The 16,692-nt window shown below is 67.2% G+C and overlaps 6 protein-coding genes across 6 annotated transcripts; 3 read left to right on the top strand and 3 right to left on the bottom strand.

The window, feature by feature from the left end:
- Nucleotides 1-275: 275 nt before the first annotated feature.
- RHOBADRAFT_43678 (uncharacterized protein) lies at nt 276-2,341 on the bottom strand (the record flags this gene model as incomplete). The annotated part of the gene is made up of 3 exons (XM_018414266.1): nt 276-339; nt 1,346-2,195; nt 2,275-2,341. The coding sequence occupies 3 exons, from the start codon at nt 2,339-2,341 to the stop codon at nt 276-278; spliced, it is 981 nt and encodes a 326-aa protein (XP_018271238.1).
- Nucleotides 2,342-4,023: 1,682 nt separating this feature from the next.
- Nucleotides 4,024-8,580, top strand: RHOBADRAFT_53201 (uncharacterized protein; the record flags this gene model as incomplete). The annotated part of the gene is made up of 10 exons (XM_018416723.1): nt 4,024-4,653; nt 4,730-4,774; nt 4,851-4,958; nt 5,028-5,230; nt 5,307-5,461; nt 5,522-5,838; nt 5,904-6,508; nt 6,608-7,839; nt 7,921-7,978; nt 8,050-8,580. The coding sequence occupies 10 exons, from the start codon at nt 4,024-4,026 to the stop codon at nt 8,210-8,212; spliced, it is 3,516 nt and encodes a 1,171-aa protein (XP_018271237.1). The 3' UTR covers nt 8,213-8,580.
- A 221-nt stretch (nt 8,581-8,801) lies between these two features.
- RHOBADRAFT_43676 (uncharacterized protein) lies at nt 8,802-9,798 on the bottom strand (the record flags this gene model as incomplete). Its single annotated transcript, XM_018414265.1, has 3 exons — nt 8,802-9,335; nt 9,395-9,613; nt 9,691-9,798. The coding sequence occupies 3 exons, from the start codon at nt 9,796-9,798 to the stop codon at nt 8,802-8,804; spliced, it is 861 nt and encodes a 286-aa protein (XP_018271236.1).
- A 545-nt stretch (nt 9,799-10,343) lies between these two features.
- On the top strand, nt 10,344-11,068 carry RHOBADRAFT_64926 (uncharacterized protein). Its single transcript, XM_018418614.1, has 3 exons — nt 10,344-10,568; nt 10,798-10,930; nt 11,006-11,068. The coding sequence occupies exons 1-2, from the start codon at nt 10,365-10,367 to the stop codon at nt 10,894-10,896; spliced, it is 303 nt and encodes a 100-aa protein (XP_018271235.1). The 5' UTR covers nt 10,344-10,364; the 3' UTR covers nt 10,897-10,930; nt 11,006-11,068.
- Nucleotides 11,069-11,474: 406 nt separating this feature from the next.
- On the bottom strand, nt 11,475-14,459 carry RHOBADRAFT_53199 (uncharacterized protein; the record flags this gene model as incomplete). The annotated part of the gene is made up of 8 exons (XM_018416721.1): nt 11,475-11,682; nt 11,800-12,012; nt 12,177-12,262; nt 12,387-13,399; nt 13,487-13,646; nt 13,722-13,803; nt 13,875-14,355; nt 14,437-14,459. The coding sequence occupies 8 exons, from the start codon at nt 14,457-14,459 to the stop codon at nt 11,554-11,556; spliced, it is 2,187 nt and encodes a 728-aa protein (XP_018271234.1). The 3' UTR covers nt 11,475-11,553.
- Nucleotides 14,460-14,656: 197 nt separating this feature from the next.
- On the top strand, nt 14,657-16,152 carry RHOBADRAFT_53198 (uncharacterized protein; the record flags this gene model as incomplete). Its single annotated transcript, XM_018416720.1, has 6 exons — nt 14,657-14,726; nt 14,765-15,243; nt 15,310-15,349; nt 15,411-15,581; nt 15,668-15,936; nt 16,024-16,152. The coding sequence occupies 6 exons, from the start codon at nt 14,657-14,659 to the stop codon at nt 16,150-16,152; spliced, it is 1,158 nt and encodes a 385-aa protein (XP_018271233.1).
- Nucleotides 16,153-16,692: the final 540 nt, after the last annotated feature.

Here is a 16,692-nt window from a genome sequence, read left to right as displayed (position 1 = left end):
CACGCGCAGAGCTCTCCACGGCGCAGCAGCCGCTCCAGCGAGTCACCACGACCTCTCCCTACCTCCCCCTCCTCCTCGCCATTCTTCATCTCTCGTCGCCTCCCCACCGGCGTCAACCTCCTGCAGGCGTAAACATGCACCCGCAGAGTGGTCATCGATGTACCAGCAACCACCAGAGCGAGTGCGACGCCATAGCGTTCCGAGTGCCCGTCGCCGCAGGGTCGGCTGCCACCGACGAGTCGCGCATCGTCGTGCCTCTGCTGGGTCGCCGTCGTTTAGGCGGGTCGCGGTCGAGGAGGCGGCAGTGTCGCGAGTGCCGAGCGGTGCGGGTCGCGGGCTCTGCATGGAGCCCGAGTGCTTCCTGCCTCGCCTTCCCCTCTCTCGTCCTCTCTTCTCGGTGGCACGCGGGCGAGAGAGCGTTCGCTGCAACGATGGTCTCTCGCGCTTTGTGCGATCGTCTCCTCTGATCTTGGTCGCGAGCCGAGAGAGAGCCCAGCGAGCGAGAGACAAAGAGTGAGCGAGAGCGCGAGGACCAGCAGAGCTCGCTGCCTGAGTCTCTCGACTGCTGCGGTTCGTCTGCGCGTGCACATGAGCGTGAAGCTTGCGACAGCGGACAGTCGGTCGACCTGGTTTGCTGGGCCTTGGCGAAGCGAGCCTCTCTCGAGCGCGAGCGGCAGAAGCTCGGTGCACGGACCCGCCTTCCCAAGTCCAAGCGATGAGCCGTGCGGCATTCTCTCTCTCGCTCGGCAGAATCAGGAGGAGTGATCGCAAAGAGCGCGAGAGGCCAACGTTGCAGCTGACACTCCCTCGCCTGTACGACCGAGGGGAAAGAGAGGGAGAGAGAACGAGGAAGGGGAGGGAGAGAAGCACTCGAGCTCAATGAAGAGCCCTGATGCCCCCGCTCAACTCGTTGCTCGCCACACCGCCTTCTCCTTGGCCTCCTCCAGCACGTCCAACGGTTCCGACCAAGCAGAGGCACGCGATGCGCGACTCGTTTACTGATGGCGGGCAAGGCGGGTTCGACGAGGTCAGTACGTCATCGGGAGAGGTAGGGCGAGGCGGGAGAGAGAACGCACGTCGAAGAGACCGAAGCTGCTCGGGAGAAAGGGCGATGGCGGCGGCAGAGGGTGGGCGAGGTTTGGCGAGGCGGGGAGGGCGGGCGAGGGCGACGAGGTGGACCCGGGGTGACACGACGACGAACGGGGAAGGGAAGGCGAGTGCGAGGAGTCGAATACGAGGGTGAGACGAGCGAAGGACAGGAATGAAGGGGAGGGAAGGAGGAAGGACTTGGTCAGTAACTCGAGTCGCCGCCGAGGGACGAAGGTGCAGGGAAGAGGGGACGCACCCCATGTCGTCGTCCGACTCCTCCTCGTCCTCCTTCTTCTCGTCGGCGGCCGGGGCAGCCGAGCTCGACTCGTCGGCAGCAGCCGGCGCGGCGGCGGCGAACGCCTCCGGGTTGGCGAGGCGCTCCTTGAGGGCCTCGGCGGCCTCGAACGTGACGTCGGTCTCGAGCGCGATGGCGAGGAGGTTCTTGTACGAGTTGACGAGCGAGTGGGTGACCGACGCGAGGGTCGGGTAGTTGAGCGCGAGCGAGATGGCGGCGATGGCCTTGACGCCCGACAGGAAGCGCTCGACGAGCTCCGACTCGTTGACGTCGAGGACCGACTCGGGGAAGAGCTGGCCGTCCGAGAAGATCGAGATGATCTTCATGCCGTACGTGAACGGCGAGATGCCGAGCATGTTGAGGAGGGTCGCCTGCGACGCGTCGACCTTGTTGCCGGCCTGGACGAGGTGGACGTCCGACGTGATCTCGATGGTACCACGGGCAATCTTGGTCGGGATGTTGAGCGCCTGGAAGAACGAGGTCTTGCCGGGCTCCATGCCGGTGTTGCCCGCCGGGACGTAGATGTCGTTGGGCGCGAACGCGTTGGCCTTGGCCGGGGCGGCAACCTTGTTCGAGACGATAATCTCGCGGATGTCCTTGAGGTCGGCCGACGTGAAGACGAAGCCGACGTTGCCCTTGACGAGCGGGAGGAAGCGCTCGAAGTCGGGGTGGTCGGCGAGGATGAGGCGGATCGCGCGGCGGACCATCGTGTTCTTGCCCATGAGGATGGTGCCGTTGCCGCGGACGGCCTGACGGATCTGGTGCATCTGGTTCGAGCCGACGTTGTCGACGTTGACGACGAAGATGGACGCTGCGCGGAGGTGAAACGAGGTCAGCGCCCACGCTCCCGCTCGCTCGATGGACCGCGACTCGAGGAAGGTGGTGCTCACAGTACGTCTCGACGTACTCCTTGAGGCGGGCGAAGTACGCCTCCTTCTCGTCGCGCGAGCGGACCATGATGAAGCTGGTGAGGTGGTGGTGGTGGTGGGTGGAGGAGGAGGTGGGTTTGGCAAAGTCTACCCTTGAGTCTGACCGGCGCTCAAAGAATTTAAAGACTTTGCTGCTGGCGGGCAAGGGTGGGTCGGCAGGGGGACGAAGTTGGCGCGAGGAGGGACGAGGAGGAGGAGGGGAGCAAAAGTCAGCGAGTGCTCATGAGCGGCTCAGGGCGCGTGGGAGAGGGGGCGACGGGCAGCGCCAGCGTCGCCGAGTGCCCTGCAGTGGGCCAGAGAGGCGGCACGGTGCCCAGGACGCACCTAGCGAGGCAACGATGTGCTTGGAGGAGAGCGAGGCGAGAGTCGGCCGCGGGCGAGGCGGCCGTGGTCGAGTCTCGGTCGCACCTTTTCCTGGTCTCCCTTCTTGCGCGCTCTCGTACTTGCAAAGTAGCAACCGCTCTGTCGCTAGAGAACTACATCCGCGGCTTCAGTTCCTCTGACCGGAAGGACTCTCTCGCGCACGGGCGGCGCTCGAACCTCTGTGCGACGACTCGCCGCTGCGTCCGTCCCTCCTGCGCTCGCTCATGGCTGCCGTTGCTCAAGGTCTCTCCGACGTCTGCCGCTGTGACGGATCTGCCGCAGGTGAGGATCGACTGCCGCCCAGACGGACGACCGTGAGTCGTGACCGCTCCTCCTCACGCTCGCCGACTTGAAATCTGCGCGACGACGACCAGCAGGAACGGAGCCGCACAAGCATCAGGGCGCGCGCGGGAGGGGGTCGAGTTCGCTGCGAGATCTCTTCGTCGTGGCGGCCGGCAATCGACGTCGGCAGCGACGGTGCCGAAATCGCCTCGCATCGTCTCCTTCCGACGCACGAGAGGAGTCGCGGACAGAGCAGCCTGGTGCACTGTGTCTGAAGGCACGGAACGAGCGTCGTAGCACAGCGAAAGAACGGCAGGAGCGAGCGAGCGAGCGGGCGCGAGAGTTTGAGAAGGTCCGAGCGACCGGCACGCTCGGAGCGGCATGTGGATCCAGGCACCGGCGGCCGTCTCTCCGCATTTTGTCGGTGTCAGCTCCAAGGCACGTCGGTGCACGCGAGCGGTCCCACCTCCCTCCAGCGAGAGCCCGAGAACGCGGCAGGTCGGCGAGTGGGTGTTCGTCCTCCTCGACCCACGCACGAGCTGGACGCCTGCCGAGCCGCACCACCGAAGCGCCACCGCACAAGCTCTGCCGTTCGCCGTTCGATCAGGCGCGACACGCTAGCGAAAGCTCGCTCAGCGTCCGGAGCTCCTCCCTCGTCGCCTCGCTCTCGAAAAGGTCGCCCTCGTTCGCCCTCTCTCCACCCACCGACTCCCGCCTGTCGACGCCTGCACGAGCTCAGCACTCGCAGCGCGGCCCTCTACACGGCCACTCGCGCGGCAGACGGTCCCTCGCCCGCTCCTCGTCGTTCGTCGGCCATCGACGCGCAGCCACGGTCCGCCCTCGTCAGCCCTCGCCGTCCCGCTCGCGCCGCACCAGTACCTCGTGCGCAGCAGTGCACACGCACCCCCCGTCCAGCACCGACTGTACGAGCCGAGCCGCAAGTCGCGCCGAGCCGTCCAACCCGAGCCTTGTCCGCCTCAGCTCGTTCGCAGCCTCCGCCAACCTCGACCTTCCACCTCCCTCTTCCCCTCGCCCGACACCCGACTCGCACCAGCCCGGTCCGCCATGTCCGAGAAGCGCTTCGACAAGGCGCCCGCCTCGCCGCAGCCGCAGCGCCCCCGCTCCGGCTCGCGCCGCGGGACGTCGTTCCTCAGCTCTCGGCACGTCGACGAGAAGCGCACGCCCGCCGACTCGCCCGCGCTCGAGGGCGACCTCGTCCTGCCCCCGCCAGCCGTCGCCTTTGTCCCGCCCGGCGCGGGCAACAAGCTCCAGGTGCGGTGGCAGAAGCTCAAGCGCCGCATCGGCAACGGCTCGGCGCCGTCCGAGAGCCTCGGCGACCCGACCAACACGACGGGCTCGGACGCCGGCTCGTCGTTCGTCGGCAACCGGCGCAACGCGCAGAACAGCACGGCGGGCGGCGGTGGCGGCGGGCGCGAGGAGGAGGACGAGCTCGTCGACGAGGTCGTCGTCGACCAGAGCGAGGAGTACGACTGCTGGAAGCGGACGACGATCCCTTCGCAGTCGGCGAGCCATCGCAACGGGACGGGCACGGCGGGCGGGACGGGGCCGATCGGGACGATGCCGAGCGATGGGAGCAGCCTGCGTCAGACGGCGTACGAGACCAACGGGCCGGTCGACGCCGTCGTCGGCTTTGCGCGGTATCGCGTGTGGCCCTACCTGACTCGCTTCTTTGCGGTGCGTCCCCTCTTCTGTGACCGTCTCGGCCTTGGCGGTGAGCGGCGACTGACCTCGTCGATCGCTCCCTTTGCAGCCGTCGTACCACGACCCGGCGGTCGAGGACGCGTACCAGAAGGAGGTGCGTCACGCCCTTCCCGCCTCTCTCTCTCTCTCTCCTCCCGCAACGTGTCCTGACGTCGACCTGCCTCTCGCAGTGCTGGTTCAACGGCAAGGGCGCCCACATCTTCGGCGCGGCCTACCTCACCCTGAACTGGGTCCTCACCGTCTCGCTGTTGCCCAAGCCGTGGTCGCACTGGAACGAGGTGCGTCGCTCTCTTCCCCTTCTCCTCGCCTCGCCGCAAAGGTGGTCGGGACTGACTCGTCTCGCGCAGGCCAACCTGTACGCCATCTGGCCCGCATTCGCCGTGCCGCTCCTAGTCCTCGCCGCGTTCGACGTCCCTCGCCGGCACAACAACATCTGGCAGGCCGTCCTCTTTGTCGCCATCCTGTTCCCGGCCATCCACAACCCGATCGACATGCACCTGTGCGGCTACTACACGGCGGCGGCGCAGTGCGGCAAGAAGGACTACATGGCGTGCGTCCCCTCCCTCTTGCGCCCCTCGGTCTCTTCCTTGACGATCTCGAGCCTGACCCGCTCCTCCCTCTCGCAGCACGCTCTACTACGTCTCGGCGTTGCCGGTCGTCGCGCTGTTCGCGATGGGCCAGAAGCGCATCTGGGCCGTCGTGTACGACATCATCTGGCTCGTCATCGTCGCCGTCCTCATCCTGCCCAACCGGACGCCCTACGTTCGCAACCTCGTCAACAGTGCGTCTCTCTCGCCCGATCGACCTCTTGATGCGCACGAGACTGACCCTTCCTCGCCAGTCCTCCTGTTCCAGGGCTTCATCCTCTTCCTGCACTACATGCGCGAGATGGCCGACCGGCGCATGTACACGATGCGCGCCGAGCTCAAGATCTCGTTCAAGGCCAAGCAGCGCGCCCAGCAGAATGAGAAGCGTCAACTCGACGCCAAGCGCCGGTTCTCGAGCTACATCTTCCACGAGGTCCGGGTCCCGCTCAACACGGCGCTCCTCGCCGTCCAGAACCTCCAGGGCCTCAACGTGTTCGACAAGAATTCCGAGTTCGCCATCGAGTACTCGGCCCTCGAGGGCTCGCTCGCCATGATGTCGCAGGTCCTCAACGTGCGTCCCTCTTCCCCTCCCTCTCTTTCCCCGTGATGACGACTGACTCGTCGATGAGCACGCAGGACGTCCTCGACTTCTCGCGCATGGAGCGCGGCGGCTTCTCGTCCGTCTCGCGCCCGTTCTCGCTCCACAACGTCATGAGGTCCATCTTTGTCCCCCTGCGACTCGATGCGGCCTCGCGTGGCCTCCAGCTCGAGACGTCGCTCGACCTGCGCGTCGACCAGCTCGCCGTCCGCGCCGCCGAGATCGGGCCGGGCGACGCGAGCACCGAGGAGGGCGACGGCTTCGTCATGGGCGACGAGATGCGCCTGCGCCAGATCCTCGCCAACCTGGTCTCGAACGCCGCCAAGTTCACGCCGTCCGGCGGCCGCATCGGCATCAAGACCGAGCTCATCTACCCGACCCAGGAGGACGAGCTCGTCAAGCCGCAGTGCCTCCCCGACTCGACCGACTTTGGCGAGCTCGAGCGCTCGCCGTCCAAGGGCGACGACGAGGGCGCCATGACGGACGACACGCTCGGCGGCGGCGCGTCGCGGCTCACGCCAAACCGGCTGCAGGAGCACGAGGCGACGACGGGCGCGGCCACGGGCAAGGAGATGATGGTCGTCCGCTTCGAGGTCTCGGACACGGGCGTGGGCATCCGCAAGAGCGACATGGCCGAGAACAGGTGCGCCCTACCTCCTCTCGCGTGCCCTCTTCCCACGTCCCGCCGTCGTCGACCGAACGAGGTTCGTAAACTGACTCGCCCTCTCCTTCCCTCTCGCAGGCTCTTCTCGCCTTACGTCCAGACGGCCGTCGGGCGCGAGCAGGGCGGCAAGGGCACCGGTCTCGGCCTCTCGCTCGTGCGCCAGATCGTCATGCTCTCGGGCGGCCGACTCGGCGTGCGGTCCAAGGTCGGCGAGGGCAGCACTTTCTTCGTCGAGCTGCCGTTCGCCATCGGCACGCAGACGCGCGAGGACGACGGGCAGCCGGCGCTCAACCAGACGGCCGTCAGGCGCCCGGGCACGTCGACGAGCACGCTCGAGAAGCAGCTCAAGGGCGACACGAGCGCGTCGACGGCGGCCGTCACGCCGGGCACCGACTCGTCGACCGCGAGCGACTACCGCTTTGTCGGCTCGCTGCGCAAGCGCTCGAGCGACCCGACGCTCGACAGCATCGATGAGTCGACGCCGTCGTCGCCCGGTCGAGCCGGTTCGCCCATGAGCGAGCCTCCTTCCCCCTCCGTGTTCGCCTCGCCGCCCAACGTCGCCACCCCGAACCTCTTCCTGTCGGGCCAGTCGACGCCTACCTCGAGCCCGTCGTTCACCCACCCGTTCGGCGGCTCGAACTCGACCCTGCGACCGACGCCGCACTCGCACATCTCGTCGTCGTCCGCCCCCGCCGAGGTCACTCTCGCCCCGAGCCAGGCCTCGGTACCCGTCGTCTCGCCCAAGCCGCTCCCGGCCAGGGCGACGCCGCGTGCGCTCGCGCCCAAGGCCGGCGCCGGCAGGCTCGAGTTCGCCGACGGCCCGCTCAAGGTCCTCGTCGTCGACGACGACACGCTCACGCGCAAGCTCATGAGCCGCATGATGCAGCGTCTCGGGTGCGAGGTCGAGACGGCCGAGAACGGCAAGATCGCGCTCGACATGATCCTCGCGCCGCCGCCACCGGGCGCCGTCGTCCCTGCTCGCGAGGACGAGACGTCGCTCGCCGACAGCGAGTCGCCTCGTGGCTCGCCGTCGCTCTCGCGCGTCGCCGACTTTGACGCCGCCGAGCGCGGTATGGGCGGCGGCGGCGGCATCATCGGCGGCGTGCTCAAGCACGGCGGGTCGAGGCGAGGCGGCAAGAGGGTCGGCCTGCCCGGCCCGCCCGACTCGGCGATCGGCGTCGACGCGTACCAGCACTACGCCGTCGTCTTCCTCGACAACCAGATGCCGGTCTGCTCGGGCGTGCAGGTCGTCCAGAAGCTGCGCCAGCTCGGTCGCGACGACCTCGTCGTCGGCGTTACCGCCAATGCTCGTGCGTCCCTCTCCTCCTCTCTTCATCTCTCCCTCTTCCTCTGCGACGTCGCCACTGACTCTCTTCCTCTCCCTCGCACAGTCCTGTCTGACCAGGAGCAGTACCTCGAGTCGGGCGCCTCGTTCATCCTCACCAAGCCGTGCGTCCCTCTCTCTCTCTCTTTCTCGAGCCCCTCCTTCACGTATACTGACGCTCGCCTACCGTCGACAGTGTGCTCGAGGCCGACCTGCGCAAGTACCTGCACGTCGCCGACAAGCGCCGTTCGGAGCGCAAGGACTCTGGCACTCGCGCTCAGCGCCAGGCCATGGTGACCGCCTCGGGCCCGGTCTTCCCGCCGATGGACCCGATCGGCCCCGACGCTGAGGACGACTAGACGTCCACGGCTCCTCGCCTCGATTCTCTCGGCTTCCATCGTCCTCGCCGTCTTTTCCCTCCCCTCTTCCCCCCTCTCGCTTCGCCCTATACGACACTCCCTCATCCGCCTCCCTGTCGCACTACCTACTCCTCTACACGCTCGCTATCCGCATCCCCTGTCTATAATGCCCTGCCTCCACATCGCAACTTGCCTCGTTCCCCCCGATCCTCCCCTCAGCCGACGCCGCCCTTCATACACGCACAGGCGCGCGCTCTCCTTCCCACCTTTGGTTGTACGATCTAGCTTCCCTCCCTCTCTCTCGTTAGTTCGCATGACTTTCGGCCGCAGTAGCTTGGTCCTGGTTTGTACTGCCTTTTCGCCTCGTCTCTCGCACCCAGTCCGGCGGTCCGAGCGAGCGAGCAAGCGCGAGAGCAAGCGCGAGAGCAAGCGCGAGAGCAAGCGCGAGAGCGAGAGCCAGTCGGCCGTCGGCGACGAACGAGCGAGACGAACGAAGGCGGACGAGCTCTCGAGGCTGCAGACCCTGCGCTTCCCTCCCGAACTCGACGAACGAGAGAAGCAAGCTGAGAAGGTCGAATGACAAAGATCGCTACAGCCCCTCGGCCGCCCTGCTCACCCTGACGACGTCCCTCAAGCACGCACTGAAGTCGACGACGACGTCCTCCGTCGCCGCTGCAGGCGCGCCGACAAACTCGACGAGGCAGTCAAGCTCGTCGACGACCCTGTCGGCGGTCTTTTTGTCGCTCGACGCGCTCCCGACCTCGCCGAAGCGGACGTCCGACGCCGCGAGGAGCGACAGGAGGTGCGTGTAGGCGTGCTGGAAGAGCCCGACGGCGTCCGGGTCGGGCGAGACGTCGCGCTCAGGGCACCTCGAGGCGAGGAACAAGGTGACGGCGGCTTGGTGGCTCCAGGCCAGAGCGAGGGCGGCGGGAAGGTTGGTCGTGTTGCGGTGGACGAGGTCGATGGCGCGAGAGACGTGGTGCCACAGCGACGACGTGTTGAAAGCGTCCACGTAGCGACGGCTGTTGGTGGCGGCGAGCGAGAGCTGCGTACGAGTGGCGCCGAGGAGGGCCGGATAGATCTTGGTGCGAGGCGCAGTACCGCGCAGCATGTTGATGCCAGTCTGTCGACGACTAAGCGTCAGTCGTTGGGCACGCGAGCGAGCTGGCGAAAAGGATGGACCGTGTCGAACTCGCCAATGTCGAGCTTGACGATGGCTTCGACCGAGCTCGCGATCGTCGCCTCGAAAGCGACAGACCGTCTCTGACTGGCTGGTACCGGCCAGGAGAGCGGAAGGTCGATGACCGACAAGAGGTGGTCGAGCTCGTCGTTCGAGAGGTCCGGGAGGCGGAGCGGGTTGGCCTTGCGGCGGCCGCACACGTGTTTGTGCACCGGCCAGACCTGCGCACACAGTTCGAGAGAGTGAGGAAAAGGCCCTGCTGGCCAGTAAGAGAGAGAGAGAGAGAGATGCCACGCACGAGCGTTTGGTGGTCGAGCGCGCAGAAGAGGATCGCGACGCCCTCGCGCTCGCAGCGCTCGCACACGAGCGAGGCCGGGCGGTCGCACACGCAGCAGGTGCGGAGCATCGTCTCGCAGCCTGGCTGGCTCGAGGCGAGAAGCGAAGCGCAGAGCGGCGACCGACGACCTCGGCGACGGACGGTCCGCGGACCGGGGGTGCGTGCGCGCGCTCAGGTCTTTCAGGAGCTACGTCCGGGGGGACCCGATCAAGTCTCGCGTGCAGCTCTGCTTCTCGTAGCGCGGGGCGCAGGACCTGCAGAAGCGAGCTAGACGACGAGAAGCCCGCGAGGCGAGCGAGGAAAGGCTACGCCCGCCTTGAGGCAGACGCGCCGCAGGTCTCAGGCCTAGCTCAAGCGAGAGCGAGCACAAGCGCTGCCCGCCTCGACCGCTCGAGGAGGTGGGAGCGAGCCGGCATCGTCCGGATCCGCACAGCGAGGGAGGAGGAGGCCAGCGACACGGCGGCAGCCGCTGCCACCATGAGCAGGGAGCGGGAGGAAATGCAGTCAAGCTCGCAAGCTCGCGTGGATGGCCTGGCCGACTGCGAGCGATGGCGGCGAGGGAGAGAAGCGGAGCGGAGCGGGGAGGAGCTGCCCCTTCAGCCTAAACTCGCCTCGCTCTCGCTCACACGCTCAAGATGGGCTGGTTCTCCTCGTCCACCACCGACTCGGCTCCAGCACCCACCGGCGCACCCGACCGATCCGCCCGAGCCCAGTGCTGGACCGGCCGCGACGCCTACTTTGCCTGCCTCGACAAGAACGGCGTCCAGGTGCCCGGCCAGGAGGACGGCAAGTGCGCACAGGAGGACACCGAGTACCGCAAGGTCTGCGCGGGCAGCTGGGTGCGTCCACACTCTCCCTCGAGCTCCCCTCGCCGTTTCCCGTCATCAGCTCCGCCTCATCTCTCGAGGCGACCTCGACGGTGGCAACATCGCCTGCAGTCGCACGACGTCCTCAGACTCGCCCGAGCAATCAGCGGGATGCACCACAGGCCATCTCGGTCCCGCAGAGCGAGCCACTGACCCCTTCCTCCTCCCCTCCCTCTTTCGCCTCTCGTCCTCCCCCGTGCAGGTCGAGTACTTCAACAAGCGCCGCGTCCTCCAGCTCCGCCAGGACCTCATGGAGCGCAAGGCCGCCGAGCAGATCCAGGCGCAGAGCGGCAAGCGGTGAGGCGGGCTCGTCGCGTCCTCGGCGGTGGTTCCAGGTGCGTCCTCTCTCCCTCCCTCTCTCCCTCGCCCGTCCTCCTGAGCGTCGAGCTGACGCTCCGACTCGCACACAGGCCGGAAGCGCGAGATGTACATACAGAAGGAGCTGCACCGCAATCTATCACCCGTCAAATTCCCTTCTCCCGGTCGCCCTCGAGAGTTAGAGAGCTCCTTCCTCTCGCCAAGCAAGCGTCGCTCTCTCGCCGCCGACTATGTGTCGGAAGGTCGCTCTTGCTCTCGGCCCAGAGAGGCTTCAGGCTGCTGCCGCCAACATGCTCAGGCTGGGCTCGACTGCTCGCTCTCGTCGCGACTGCTCGCTCTCCTCGGCGCTGCAGCCGCAGCTCTCAACGTCGTCAGGACTCACAGCGCTCGTGAGCTGTCACAGACACGAGAGAGCCTGACCCTGCCTCGAACCTGCTCGCCCGACGAGCCGAGACGACAAAAAGCAAAGTCGGCTCTCATTCCCGACGTCGACGAACCGCTCACGACTCTTGTGCGCTGCTCTGGCCTCGAGCCTCGGTCTGGAACGGACAGCCTGACGAGGAAGAGCACAGGAAACGAAGTGAACCGTCGGGATGCACCTCGCCCGCCTCGCTCCCGGACCGCCTCGACCGCCGCCCGCTCAGTCCTGCATCAACGCCTGGACGATGTGCCCGACGCGCAGCATGCGCAAGTCCGAGTACGTCTGGCCGGTACCGACGAAGTAGATGGGCTGGCCCGTGACGTACGTCATCGAGAGCGCCGCGCCGACCTGTGCGGGAGGAGGAGGACCGTCAGGGGCCTGAACTGCAACCAGTAGCGCTCTCGCGCTCGACCTCGGCGACGAGATGAGAGAGCGCGACGAGGAAGAGAAAGCGGCCGGACGCACCTTGTCGTCGATCGTGTCGAACTTGGTGAGGATCATGCCGTCGACGCCCCGGCCCTTGCCCGGCCCACCTCCTGCCGCCCCACCGCCTGCGCCCGCCGACCCGCTAAAGTCACGCAACGACCGGTTGAACTTGGTGAGCTGGTCGACGGCCTCGTTGCCGACGAGGGCCTCGCCGACAAAGATGATCTTGTCAGGCTGGTTGACGGCGATGAGCTGCTCGAGAGCGAGAGGGAGAGCGAGAGCGAGAACGGGAGAGGGTGGAGGGGCACGAAGGAAGGTCAGGGATAGGTGTCGTGCGCAGAGAGAGAGAGAGAGAAGGCGAGAAAGGAAGACGGGAGAGGGAGAAGGAGGGCGACGAGGAGAGGGACGGGACGCACCTTGGCGAGGGCGCGCATGAGCGGCTCGTTGTCCTGCATGCGTCCCGCCGTGTCGATGAGGACGACGTCGAAGCCCTCTTGCTTGGCTGTGGGCGGGCGAAAGGCGGGTCAGTGTCGCTTTGAGGAAAAAGGACCCGCGTCTGCGGCCCCGACGAGCGCAGTTTCGCGCCCGTCGCGGCCGAGAGGCGAGGAAAGGGAGAGTGGACGCACCGTACGCGAGCGCCTCCTTGGCGATGCCCGCCGCGTCCTTGCCGTAGCCCTTCTCGAACAGCTCGACCTTCTTCTCGCCTGCGGCGCTCGCGCCGGCGAGCTCGTCGTCGAGCTTGCCCAGGTTGCGCACGTGCACGCGCAGCTGCTCGACGGCGCCCGAGCGGAACGTGTCGCACGCGGCAATGAGGACGCGCAGGCGGTTCTGGAGGAGCCAGAAGGCGACCTTGGACAGGTTGGTGCTCTTGCCGACGCCGTTGACGCCGACGAACGTGATGGCGTACGGCTCGGCGCCCTTGTTGGCCGTGTTCCTGCTCGAGGCGGCGGCGATCGACGAGGCGGCGGCCGACGAGCGCTTGCGCTGGATCTCGAGGAGGAGGTCGGTGCTCGTCTTGGGCGTCAAGATGCGCACGAGCGCGTCGTGAAGCGCCTCGCGCACCGCCCGGCGTCCTGCCCGAGTCGACGACGAGAACAGGCCGGCGTCGACCTTCTTGCCCTCGAGCGTCTTGCCGACGCCGGCGACGACCTGCTCGGCGATGTCGCGCGCGACGTTCTTGGCCATGAGGTGCTGCTGCATGGCGGCGAGCGTCGGCGCGAGGTCCTGCGCCGTGAGGGCCCGGGGCTGCATCGACAGGCGCGAGAAGAAGCTCGACAGGGTCGACTGGGGCTTGTCCTTGGCCGCCTCGTCCTCGCCGTCCTCGTCGTCGTCCTCGTCGTCCGACTCGCTCGCCGCCGCACCTCGCCGACCGCGGACCTGGTAGTCGGCGACCTCGTACAGGCCGCCGTCGACGCGCTTGCCGAGCGCCGCCTTGTCGACGAGCGTGCGCGTGTCGACCTCGACGTCGTCGAGCCCGGGCGTGCCGGCGCGCGACGACGAGCCACGCCCCCCGCCTCGGGCTGGCGAGGGCGCGCCCGAAGAGTAGTCGTACGCGGCGAGGTCGGCCTCGGAGATGTTCGAGTCGGCCCACTTGGTCGCCGCCTTGCGAGGGCGAGGCTTGGTCGGCGTACCGTCGGACCTGGATGGGAAGCTGAGCGTCAGGCGAACGCTCTTTCGCGCCGCACGCAGAGGCAGAGAGTAGATCGAGTGAAAGGAGGCGACGCACTCGGACCCTGCCCCCTCGCTCTCGGTCCCCGGACCGCTCTTCCTCCCTCCCTTGCCGCTGCTGCGCTGCGCCGCCTTCTGCCGCGCCTTGAGCGCAGCAATGTTGCGCGCTATCGTCTGCGCGTCGAGTGCACCGTCGGACGGGCTGGCGAGGGATGGCGCTGCGGGTGGGGGAGCTGCGGGTCAGCCTCGAGAGGGAGAGGGAGAGGGAGGAGAGAGGAGGAAGCTGGACGCACTTGCGGCCTCGCTCGCAGAGGAAGATGGGCTTGCGCCGACGTCGATGACGCCGGATGGCGTGCGAGGCTTGAGCTTCTTGTTCTGCGCGGTCGGGCGAAGATGTCAGTGTGGGATCGGAGGGCGACGACGGCAGGAGGTCGAAGGGGGCGCACCTTGGCCGCGCTCGCCTCAAAGTCGCGCAGGATGCGGTTGAACGTCTCGTCCCAGCCCTCGAACAGCTTGTGCCACCCGTCGTTGCCGAACAGGCCGAACGCGGCCGCGTTGCCGACGCCGGCGCCGGCCGAGGTGGCCGCCGAGACGAGGACGTCCTTGCCGCGGGCGCTCGAGTCGACGATGGCCTGGACCGTGTCGCGGTAGGCGCGGAGGAAGGCCTTGCGGACGGCCTCGAGGAGGTCGGCGACGTAGGGGAGCGAGAGGATGCGCTGATACGCGACGCAGAAGACGAGGTCGAGGTCGTTGGCGAGGAGCCACAGGAGGGCGTGGGCGTCCTTGTCCCACCTCGAGACGGACGCCGACGACGTGTCGGTGGTGGACGACGCGCGCTGCTCGATGAGGGCCTCGCGGATGAGCGAGTCGAAGGGCGAGGCGGACGGGGTGAAGGAGCGGCTCCACAGGACGAGGCCGCCCTGGGTACTGCAGGCGCGTGCGATCAGGTCGCATTGTCAGTACGGAACGGTGGACCAGCAGCCTCAACGGGGGGAACAGAGGACGCACAGGATGCTGAAGTGGTCGAGCATGTGGGCCGAGGTGGGTCGGCGCTCGGTCGGGTGGGCGGTGCACTGGACTGGGTAAAGTGAGGCTGGCGAGTAGATCTAGGTGGTCGCTGATGCCCCAAGAGGAGAGTGTGCGAGCGAGGGGGGATCTCCCGCGGTTGATGAGTCTCTCACGGCTCCGTAGCACCCTCTAGAGCTCGCGTGACTGCTCCCACAGAGCCATGCCGCACACCAACAACCTCAACGGCAAGTTCTCTCGCCCTTCCCGCTCTTCCTCCCCTCCCCCTCCTCGTCGAGCTCACCCTCACCTCGCTCCTCTCTCGACACAGCCGCCGACCGCAAGGCCAAGCGCGCTGGCCGCAAACCCGCCTTCCTCGCCAAGAAGCCAAAGTCGAGCGCCACCCCGTCCGCAAAGGAGGCCGCCATCGGCTCTGCCCCCTCGACCACCGCTGCTCCCGCCGCTTCCGACCCGGCCATCCCCCGCAACCGCACCAAACAGACCGAGCTCATCCGCGCCTTCCACGCCATCGAAAAGCAGCTTGCGAGCCCGGCCCTCACCGACCCGGACGAGCGCAAAAAGCTCGAGCAGGAGCGCGAACGCCTCGGCGGCCTCGAGACGTACCAGGCCGCCAGCGTCCACGGCGGCGACAAGACGCGCGGCGGCGAGTCGAGCAAGTGGCTCGTCAAGCAGATCAAGGACCTCAAGATCGGCGTCGACGACAAGGACAAGCTCAAGGCCCAGCCAAAGGCCGAGCCCACCATCCTCGAGGACGGCACCAAGGTGTGGCCCAAGGTCGAGCGCAAGAAGGTGCGTCCCTCTTTCTCTCCTTCAGACTATCAAAACGACCGAACTGACCCCGACGTGCACCCGCAGCTCCGCCTCCTCGACGTCGGCGCCATCGCCGGCACCGCCTGTCCGTCCTCCCTCCCCCTCTCCCTCTCGTGCCCTCGACTGACCCGCCCCACCCTCTGCAGACGAGGGCTACCCATGGATCGCCCCGACCTCGATCGACCTCAACCCGCTCGCGCCGCACGTCGTCAAGAGCAACTTCTTCGACTTTCCGGCCCCCGAGAAGGACGAGGACAAGTTCGACGTCGTCGCCCTGTCGCTCGTCATCAACTTTGAGGGCAGCCTCGTGAACCGCGGTGCGTCCTCTCTCCCTCTCTCCCTCTCTCCGCTCGAAGTGCTTTCCTCGGGCCGCGAGCTCACGTTGTCCTTTCTCCTCGCGCAGGCCACATGCTCCTCCACGCCCACTCGTACCTAACCCCTCGCGGCTACCTGTACATCGTCCTGCCCCTCCCCTGCCTTACCAACTCGCGCTACCTGTCTCACGACCGCCTGACGGCTATCCTCGACTCGACCGGGTGGGACGTCATCCGCAAGCACGACTCGGCCCGCTTGACGTACTGGCTCGTCAGGAGGAGCGAGACGGGCCCGGACGGCGTCGAGTGGAAGAGGGAGCAGGTGAGGACTGGCGCGGGGAGGAACAACTTCTGCTTGGTGCGTCGTGCCCGCTCTCTTCTCCCTCGTGTTCTCCTCTTTCTCCCTCTCGCTCGAGCACTGACTCTCGTTCTCACGCCCGACCAGGTCGTCAAGCCCGGCTCGCCTGTCGAGCGCGGCGTCCCATCGACCGCAGCCTCGACCGCCAAGGGTGGCAAGGGCGGCAAGGCCAAGGACGGCACGGAGCCAGAGGTGGCGACGGCCGACGAGGAGTGAGCGGCGAGCGGGTGCGGCGGCATCCTCGTCGGGCGCGCCATGTTGTTGTACCATCACCTCCCTGCACTGCCCTCTCTCTTTCCCTCTGCGACGGTCCCTTTCCTCGAGAGCCTCTCGACGAGCAAGAGAGCACGAGAGTCGCTTGGACGCATCTCTCTCTATTGCATACGGAACGCGCTCTAGGCGTAGTACGCCGTCGGGAACCACCGCACGTCGACGCTGTGTACCTCGCCGGAGCGTACGAGGTCCTCGCCGGAGAGAAGGGTGAGGAGCCTGCGCAGGGGAGGCGACGCGGCGTCAAGACGAGGTTCGATTAGGAGCGCCGCCGACGAGAGCCGGCATCGAGAGGGAGAGAGTCCGAGAGGGAGGGGTGAAGGAGGAGCGAGAGGGAGAGAGTAGGGGAAAGACGAGGGGGCAAAGGAGAGGGGGACGCACCGTCCGACATTGCTCGCCTGCGCGACGACGAGCGCCTCGCTCTCGCGCGCCAAGAGCGTCAAGTCGCGCAAGAATGGGCGCGTGAGCGCGATGCGGTGCTGGAGA

Source organism: Rhodotorula graminis (assembly GCF_001329695.1).
Source record: "Rhodotorula graminis WP1 unplaced genomic scaffold RHOBAscaffold_6, whole genome shotgun sequence".
Lineage (NCBI taxonomy): Eukaryota > Fungi > Basidiomycota > Microbotryomycetes > Sporidiobolales > Sporidiobolaceae > Rhodotorula > Rhodotorula graminis.
The sequence above is the reverse complement of the archived record's forward strand: the minus strand, read 5'-3'. Positions and strand labels throughout refer to the sequence as shown.

Bases quoted from the DNA above. Each gene is read 5' to 3' on its own strand.
- RHOBADRAFT_64926 (XM_018418614.1), top strand. From the start codon at position 10,365: ATGGGCTGGTTCTCCTCGTCCACCACCGACTCGGCTCCAGCACCCACC. The intron at 10,569-10,797 runs GTGCGTCCACAC...TCCCCCGTGCAG, and splicing joins AGGTCTGCGCGGGCAGCTGG to GTCGAGTACTTCAACAAGCG.